Source organism: Egretta garzetta, unplaced genomic scaffold, assembly GCF_000687185.1.
Source record: "Egretta garzetta isolate BGI_Z169 unplaced genomic scaffold, ASM68718v1 scaffold198, whole genome shotgun sequence".
Classification (NCBI taxonomy): domain Eukaryota; kingdom Metazoa; phylum Chordata; class Aves; order Pelecaniformes; family Ardeidae; genus Egretta; species Egretta garzetta.
In genome coordinates, this window is record NW_009260398.1 from 454,131 (window position 1) to 463,799 (window position 9,669).

At 44.2% G+C, this 9,669-nt stretch overlaps 1 protein-coding gene across 1 annotated transcript in view; it reads left to right on the forward strand.

Moving 5' to 3' along the window:
- Positions 1 to 9,669, forward strand: part of CFAP61 (cilia and flagella associated protein 61) — a gene marked incomplete at its 3' end in the record, with an annotated part of 111,399 nt that overhangs the window by 73,740 nt on the left and 27,990 nt on the right. The window contains exons 19-20 of the mRNA XM_035898619.1: positions 1,825 to 1,993; positions 3,956 to 4,130. Of these exons, the coding sequence (XP_035754512.1) occupies positions 1,825 to 1,993; positions 3,956 to 4,130 (344 nt within the window). The remainder of the gene's footprint in view (positions 1 to 1,824; positions 1,994 to 3,955; positions 4,131 to 9,669) is intronic.

The window sequence follows — 9,669 nt, forward strand, 5'->3', positions numbered from 1 at the left end:
CATCTTTTGTGCTTGTTTAAAACCTGTTGCATTCTTTTTCCCTAGATCATGCAGATTCAAACTACAAGGCTATAAATGGGTTTGGTACTGGCATTAATCTTCAATTTACTGAAAGAACCTAATTTATCAGAATCTTGCCTGATTTTAAGTTTTCAGTATCAGGAAGGTATTGAGTTGAGTCTAGCTGGATTTGCAGAATGGCCAGCAACACACTGTGTATTTTCATGATAGGCTGTCGCAAGACTCAGTGGTGTTCAGGAGTCATAATGGACCTTGTTGAAAAATGTTACCTCTGGTTCTCCATGCATTTTATAGAGATGTGCCTATTGTACATCTGTACGAAGTATTTTGTCTTCAGGAATCTTTGTCTTTCCAGAAGCCTATTAAGCAGTGAAGGTAGTACACATGCAATAATGAAGTGTCCTGGTGTTTGCTTAGTTGGGCAGGGTGGGGGCATACTCTGTGTCATAAAAGACCTTTGGAAATCATTTTCATTTCTAAGGCATGAAAGGAGGTTTTGTTCCATTCAGAGTTTGCTTCAAAATTGGCATTTTAAATAGCAGCTTCCAGATCTTTGACACTTCCATCGTACCTAGGGATAGATACGATACTTTTCACTGAAAACAGGCTATAACACCACTGAAATTTAAGAACTGCAAAAGTAAACCTTGCCCCAGATCCTCAAAACTGAGGAGCAATTTCAGGTTCCATAGTTTTTGGGAACTGCTATTGAATTAACACTGCCAGAGTGTGGTGCTCAGAATGTGTGCACCATACACACCCTGAAGATCAGATTTCTGTTGAGGTATCTTATTGGGGCAACACTGAGTCCCTAAGGCATTCAGGGACACAAAGCCCTGGAAACCATAGCTATTATATGGAGCAAGGCTCTGCAGCCTGAAAGACAAACCTTTATATTCTGTTACCTAGCACTGAAGGTAATTGCTTGGAAATGATAAAAGTTGCTTCCCCGTTTTTGTGAAGAATAAATGGTTGTTCAGTTACAAATTAGTGAAGGTTAACGTTTTCCATATCTGCACTGTTTGTCTCTCTCTCTCATTTACCTGCTGGTTTTGTTTTCTTTTGGATAGCCCATGTGACAATTTCTCCTTTATTGCTGTTAATACTCAGTTCATCTTGCAGAGGAATTCAGTTGCATCTTTGGAGAGCTTGAGGGTACGGGGTCAGTTTAATATGATTCAGAATTTTTCATTCTTGCATTTTGGAAAAGTTCATTTGGAAAGGGGTCGCCAAGAGGAAATCTGAGATCTCTGCTTTTTACTTCTAGCTCTGACGACCGTTTTCCTGGCTTTCTATTTGTTTTTTTAAACCTTTCAGACTAATACTTTGGAACACGAATGTTCAAATGCCAGCGGTGCCTTTGTTGCATTGGTGTCTCACCGTGGCCACTGCTGGTGAAGTTGAATACCAAATGAAGCAAAAGAGGAAAAAAACTTAATAAGGGACTCTTTCTTCTTATAGGAGAAAGAATTAAACTGTTAACATATTTTCTTCACAGATGCAAAAGTCTCCTCGCATCAGCCTGCTAACAAAAAGTGGAGTAAAGCATGTATTTCTGACTTGGTTTTTAAATTATGTGGTTGCATGGCCCAGTGCTGGGAGGGATTGTTTGGTTTTAGCAGAAAGTTGTCAATTTGTAACTGAGTATTTCATAATGAGTAATCTTTCACTATAGACTGTCGTAAACTCACAGCAAGAGAACAGACTTGAACCACTAGGGGACTTGGGCTAACTCACCAGATGTCTAATTAATGCCTGCTGTCAGCTGCTGAAATGTCACTTACAGATATTCTTTCTTCACAGCCACTGTTTTAATGATGAAGATTATGCACAGATGTCACTTTGTTCCTGGGTTAACGTTGTGGTTGGTAAAATGACTGGCATAAATCGCGCTGCCAAATATGTAGTTGTTTCCAAGGAGAAAAAGGTACCATATGACTACCTTGTCCTCTGTACGGGACAGAAATACCAGGTAAGATTGTGAGCAGAGTGAAAAACGTAGTAATGTATTCAGCTTTTACAGTGAATGGTGTTTCTGTGGTTAGCAGAGTGGTAGAGTAGTCCTCAGCAAGCGTGTAACCAGAAGGCTTGCAGCCCTTCAGGGTAGCAGGTTGTACTGTAGAATTTGGAGGAGATGAGAGGTTTTGCACAATTTCCTACCATCAATGTCACTGCTCAGTATCAGATACTAAGCAAAGCTGCCAGTGTTTTTGCTACTGTGACCATTAAACCTGCTGAAGAGTATGCCCAATTGACATGTGGCTCCAGCCACAGGAGACTTAACTCCAGCTGGTCTGACACCGTTTGACCTAGTTTTGGCAATGGCGAGAATTCCTTATCAAATTAATTACTCCTCTCACATGATGGCCGTGCCTAGGCATGTACGTGCTGTATGTTATTGTAGCACACAGCTAAGTCTCCAGTGAGATTGAGGCAGACCCTTCGTTACATGTGAGATGTAGAATCAAGCGCATCGCCAGCCCTGCAGGCTCAGCTTTGGCTCAGACACCCTGGGCAGGGTTTGTTCTTTTCTTGTGCATCATCACGTAGCCTTCCAACTATGTAAACAGAGTGGCCATCTTTGGTATAGCCCCGTTACCTGCAGTGATTTTGCCTTGCTGATTGGTTTTGGATGGGAATCACGAGCAAGGTATTTTGCCGTTAAAATCAGGAGATCAAACTGAGCATGTGTCTACAGGTGTTGGCAGTGCTGTTCACCATAAGCCACAAACGCGAATGTGAGGCGTGCTCAGCCCCATACTGAAATCTGGACTGCGTGTGTGCGACAGATTTGTGGAGCAGGAAAGCCCCAGTGTTTCTGTAATAACTTCAGAGTAGAGCCACACTTTAAACAATCCACATTCACTGTTCAGCGGGGATGGAACAAAATTTGAAGTATGGTCTGAATGACTTCAGGTGCTCCTAAAAAAAGTTTGGAGGTAACTCAGACTGGCAAAATAAGTTACGGGAAGTAACTACACTGGAGGAGAAAGATAAAGAAATGAAGGGAAAACTAGGGGGTTTTTCTGCCCTCAAAAAGAAAACCTAATGCCATCTATTCTCACTGTTAAGCCCTACAAAAAGTAGGAAGGAATTATTTTTATCATCTGGCTTCTGTTTTATTACCCAGAGCTGTAGTCCGTCCTTTTTAGAAGTTGTCCCTTATTTAGTAAGCAGTCAAATTAATTAAACATTATTGACTATGATAAGAGGCTTTACTTGTTGGGTAAGTAAGATCACTTGATGTCATGCCTGCTTTCATATGACTGAATAGTGTTTACTGGCAGTGAGAACATCATTCAGGATGTTAATCACTGGTGCTGTAGAAGTCATAGAAGAGATTCTGGTTTTTGGTCTGTATAATTCAGATTGCGTTTGTTACCGTGAAGTAGTAGGGTACAGTTAACGCTTTACTGAATCCTGGCACCTCAACCATCAAGCAGGTTTTGGTCCCTTTCTCTGGGACAAAATCTCTCTTATTTTAGAAAGTTGATTTTTGCTGGCAGAAGATGGAGGCAGTCTTGCAGCACAAACAAATTTCAAGTGTCATTTAAAGGTTTAAGTTATTCAAATAACTGTGAGGTCCTTCAGCCGGGTATTTATGCATTTTCTGCTGTTTGCTGTGAAGCCCCTTTTATTTGCACTTTGCCTGTATAGTTACTGTCTTGTTCCAGCACTGCTGTTTAAAATGGTCACCCATATCCCGTAGGAAAAGTGGAACGTGTACACACACGTGTACCTGTGTGTGTGCGCTCAGACTGGCATGGATCTGTTTTCTCTGTGGCCACTGATGTGTTTGCTACTGCTGAATGTTAAGAAGGGTTAGGATGTACAAGGACAGCAACCCCTAGGTAGTCAAAGGGCTTGTGTCATTGTTTTTGTTCTCCGAGATCCGTGCCATATATTCATTCACTCACATATTCATTTCTTCCAGGTCCCGTCTCCCACTGGAGCAGATATCAGTAAGCTCCCAACTAACAGAGAAGTCATAAGTAAGTGGCCACAAAGATACGCTGGGAAAGTCCCTTCCAATTATTTTACTCTCAATGACGATCAGGACTGCTTAAAGGCCATGCACTGGCTGAAAAAAAACCTTGTCAACTCAGAAGGTACGTGTTTTCGTTAACACGCGCACATCTACAGAAATGTTTTATAGGCTTATTGTTTCCTTAATTCCATGGTATAATTGGTGCCTGATTAATTCTAACAAAGTCTTTCATCTGCTGTGCTTTGTTTTCCAGATTAACTTACAATTTGTTGTCATTTTTGATACCCAGCATATTTAGCAAGGAAAGAAAGGCTTGAGATAGATTAATTATCTATAATTATTATATAAACCAAAATGAGTCCCAAATGCAAATCTGGCTGGAATCATTAATTAGCCAATTAAATAATAATTTAATTAGTGGATGTGTTTTTCTGTTGTATAGGAAAATATCTAGATTTGAGGCATAACACAAAGAAACAGGTCTAAATTAGGAAGTGGTTTTTTTCAGTATCTGTCATCTTTGTATTCGGTGACATCAGTTCCAGATTTTCACATAGAACTGCAGGCTCCCAGTATTTTCTTTTTAACCCTTAAAATCACACATTTGTGCAGATATCCGCCATCCCTGTATTTCTTCAGCCTGTGCATGTGTGCCTTGGTCGTGTATTCATTAGTTCATACACCAAATGTGTACGCTATTGAAAATACCTGGAATCATCCAGGCTTCCGAGTTCAACTTTCAGCTACAGAAGAAGAGGCCGAGCGGTAAATGAAATCACGTAACGCCAGTTCTGTGCGCTGGCTCTGCGCTGGGACAGGTTCAGCGCAGGAAAGCTGTCTTTGTGGGAAGTTCCCGTCGACTGGGTGCAACAACAGGAGTTTCCGAAGCTGCCGTTTGCCTGGCTCGTTCGTCGAGGACACAATGAGAACTGGTAGTTATTTGGGGTGGTCCGTAAGGTTCCTGTCCTGCTTGGCAGACCTTTCGGGAAGTTCCTAAGACACTGGAAGCTTCTTTATCATCCTCCAAGTCTCGCTGTGATCAGGACAGGAGACAACAAACACGGAAATGTCTCCACTCGCATTTCCCTCAGACGGCTTCCTGGCCTCAGCACGTCAGTAGGGCCTCTTCAGCAGTGCCTGCCCTCCAGCGGGTACCGGCCCCTGCCCGCACCGCTTCACCTGCGGTCCAGCCGGCGTGCGCCGCTGCGTTTGCATGAACAGATGAGGCTGTTAGTTTTGCCTGTTTGCGACCGCTCGTCGTCCATGTACATCCGCACGTGCCCAGCCCTGGAATGTGCTCGGTGCACGTGTGCAGGATCGCTGCCCGAGGGCTGGCCGCTGCCTGGGACGCAGGGCGCCTGGAGGGTCACTCTTCGGGCCACCGGCAGGCTTGCAGCGCCTCATCTGCTCTGGGATGAGTGCACCTTCATGAATTCTAAATTGGTATTGCATTAGTAATTTCATTATTGCTGATGACTCCTGTTGTGGTGTAAAGCTGAATATCTTACTTAGGCACTGTCCTGCCTTCAGGTATAAGCTAAATCCACGACTCCTGGCAAGGAGACGTGGTCTGTGGGAGATGCGACGCCTCCGCCCCCCCCGCCTCTGGCTCCAGTTGCTCTGCCCGCTTCATGTTCTCTGCTTCTGCAGACGTAAGCCATAAAGAGTGCCCAGCTGGAGAAGTCTTTCTCTGCCCATCTCCGTTTCTGTTCTGCCTCACCCTGCTGCTTTTTCCAGCTGTATTTCTTACGAGCGTTGTTCTTTCAGACTTGATCATAGCTGCATCCAAGATCCCTACTCTTTCTGAAAATGAATCTGCTTTTCAGCCCCTAGCCTCTTCTGGAGACGGTCTCACAGGCGACGGGCTCACGGAGATGCAGAGGCAGGGCTCCTGTGGAGCTCAGCAATTGGTTTGGATGTCTGTGAGCTCTCGGCAGGCCATGCTACCGCTCTGCTGGGATGACCAAAGTTTTATGTTTGTGTTTACTTTTCATCTCTAAAATTCTCCAGATCCTAGTTTGGCCTTCAGTAAATAATATTATTACACCTCATATATTTCATCTCATGAAAACTGTAACTTATTTGTCAAATTCCTACTAACCTGCTTGAAAGATGTTAGAATTCAAAACATTAAAAAATAGGAATTGCTTGTGTTTAAAGAAAATTACGTGGCCGGTAAAACTATATATGCAGGTTATTGTAGCTGCACAGAAAGAGACATCTCATCCTCCCGCTTCAGATGCAATGATTCTTCTTCCCAGCTTATTCACAACTTTCTTCTATTTGTGCCATTTGCTACGTTTATCAAAAGTAGCCTGGAGCCCACTGGCTTGGCTGCTGGATGAGCCCCGCTGGGGTCCCATGCATCCAGCCCGGGGGCTCCTGCAGACGTAAGCCATAAAGAGTGCCCAGCTGGAGAAGTCTTTCTCTGCCCATCTCCGTTTCTGTTCTGCCTCACCCTGCTGCTTTTTCCAGCTGTATTTCTTACGAGCGTTGTTCTTTCAGACTTGATCATAGCTGCATCCAAGATCCCTACTCTTTCTGAAAATGAATCTGCTTTTCAGCCCCTAGCCTCTTCTGGAGACGGTCTCACAGGCGATGGGCTCACGGAGACGCAGAGGCAGGGCTCCTGTGGAGCTCAGCAATTGGTTTGGATGTCTGTGAGCTCTCGGCAGGCCATGCTACCGCTCTGCTGGGATGACCAAAGTTTTATGTTTGTGTTTACTTTTCATCTCTAAAATTCTCCAGATCCTAGTTTGGCCTTCAGTAAATAATAATATTACACCTCATATATTTCATCTCATGAAAACTGTAACTTATTTGTCAAATTCCTACTAACCTGCTTGAAAGATGTTAGAATTCAAAACATTAAAAAATAGGAATTGCTTGTGTTTAAAGAAAATTACGTGGCCGGTAAAACTATATATGCAGGTTATTGTAGCTGCACAGAAAGAGACATCTCATCCTCCCGCTTCAGATGCAATGATTCTTCTTCCCAGCTTATTCACAACTTTCTTCTATTTGTGCCATTTGCTACGTTTATCAAAAGTAGCCTGGAGCCCACTGGCTTGGCTGCTGGATGAGCCCCGCTGGGGTCCCATGCATCCAGCCCGGGGGCTCGGGCAGGGAGCAGCTCCCACCGGCCCCAGCGCGGCGAGTGTGTGGAGCTGCCCAGCTGGGGGAGAAGAGCCCCAGACAGGGGAGGGCAAATGCGCCTTCAAGACCACCTGTAGTTCTGGGGTGTTTTTAAAGGAAAGTGTTAATCACCGAGCTTCACAGTGTGGGTCTTATTAGCCTAATTGGATGAAGTCTTCGTTTGGTGGCACTGATTTTGAGAGCAGCTTTTAATTAAGAGTTAAGGTAGGGTTTTTAATTGCTTTTCTTCCCTCTGTGAGCACTGGGTACCACTTCATTCTGGGTGAAATCAGTGGATGCTTTTTTTGCGGGTCGTCGGTAGAGCAGGATCAGCCCGGTAGCGCGTGCAGGCGGGAGGCGTTGCGTGCACGCTGTGGTGGGAGCAACGGCGCTCCTGGCCGTGACTGTGCCGCCAAGGATGGGCAGCAGCGTGGTTGCGGCGGCCTTCCTCCCCGGCCCCTCCGCGTCTCGGGTGAGGAGAGGTGATGGAGAAGCCGGCTGGCGCTCGGCAGCAGGTCCTGCTCCAGGAGCCGGGCGAGCACCAGCCCCGACGGCTGCCGCTGCAGCTTCTCTGATGAAACCCAGCCGCCTAATGCATGTAACCTATTATAACTGTAATTGTGACTAATTGAAATTCATCTCCTATTAGCGCTGCACTTTCCATGAAAATAAAAAGTAGGATGGGAGTAAAGTAAGGAACAAAACTGCTTTAATGGCCCAAAATGGAGCAATTATTTTTTCTCTTTACCTAAACATAGTTTACTGCCTTATTAAAAGCGTGTTTGTAGGAATACTATCGCATTAAAATTCCAGTGCATGAATCACCAACCGGAGCCACTGATGCTTTAGCTAATACTGGTTTTCTCCTTTAGCTTTTGCAAACTAAAAAGATTCAGGTCATGCTAGGGTCACTGAAATCTTGTGCTTCCACTTGTGGAAAATGAATGAGCCTGCTCTGCCACAGCACGCTGACATTCTGGTAATAAATGATAAAACTACACTAACAGTCTTTATTTATGGCTGCTTTTTTCCGTGGAAGATTATTATGTTTACTCACAGATAGATACTTTTTCATGTAGTTAAATAATAAAAGCATCCTGAGGAACTGCTATCTGTCCAGTGAACATAATTTCGGTCCATAATGAATATCTGCAGTTCCTAGACTACCAGCACTGTAATCTAAAAAGCCACTAATATTGTAATAAGCAGAAACCGTAAATTCTTGATTTACAAGAGGTCAGTAAAGGAGCATTGCTTTCCTTGATCTAATGTAGTTGTATTTGATATTACCATATAAAACAGAATTTTAATTTTCCTTGAGAAATGCAGGGCTTGTATCTGATGTCGTATATACAGAAATGCCAAGGTGTAATGCAGTAAGCGCGCCTCCCTCCAGAGAGGCTGGCTCTGCCACATGGTGAGGGTCTCTGGGTTGCCCAGACTCGCTTGCCTTAGCGTCAGAATAGAACTTTGCTAGGCTATGCCTTTGGGAAGCACTCCTCGTTCCCCTTTCCCAGCCACTGCATCCTCTTCAGCTGCTTAGGTTTTTCACCCCTCGCTAACTGAGAGTGTGTCAATGTAAGGTGAGGCCATCAGCATCCGTGTACCATGTTCTTACCTGCACTGTTAGCATGTTGGGTTACTAAAAATGAACATACTGCATTTTGTATTTCACCACTAGTGCTGCTTGTTTGCTTCTTGCATCACACCCTGCTGCAGCAGTGAAAAGCATGGGTCACTCTCGTGTCTGTCTGCTCTTTTGGCGCTCTCATGAGGACAGTACTGCCTACAGATAGGCGTCCTGGCGGGCACGAGCAACAGGAAGGGTTCTTCTGGCTTGGAAATGAGCTTAGCAACGTACACGTTGGGCAGAATTCCCATTCCCACACACTATGTGTATTCAGGATGGTATTTAGGAAAGTAGCAAGATTCCTCAATTCTTACAGTTTCAGATGAATGCATTTGCAGGTAAAATTGATCTGTCCCTCTGGTCATTGAAGTGAACAGTAAAAATACGTTTCCATCATTTCTGAGCATGTGTAATCATGGTGCGATTCTTTTCTCTGGCAGTTATGAGGAGAGATGTTTATTTGGCAGCTACAAGTAGCCAAACTGATACAGACAAATAAAATAACCTTGTAGTCAAAGGGGAATAATAGAACATCTGTTAACAATTTTTATCATTAATATTCTTAGGAGCTAGGGCTTTGTGAATGCTCTGTTTAGTATTGCTCTGTGTCTCATGCAGTAAAACATGGTCCCAGTGAAATTAGTTTAGCCTATGAAATAATAAAATTTAGGTTGTAGGGAATGCTATCACTTGTAGCAAGACATAAATGCCAATGCTGAGATAAACGTGCACGTTAGTGGCGTGAGGCGCTCTCTTACCTGCTCATCGCTGCTTACTGCAGTGCAGTGCAGGAAAACAAGTGCTGCCAAAAGTCAAGATCGAGCCAGTTGTGTCGGAAAGTCGGCTGTTTGTCCAAACCCTGACTGCAGTTACTGCTATGGGGGCTGTGGGCCGC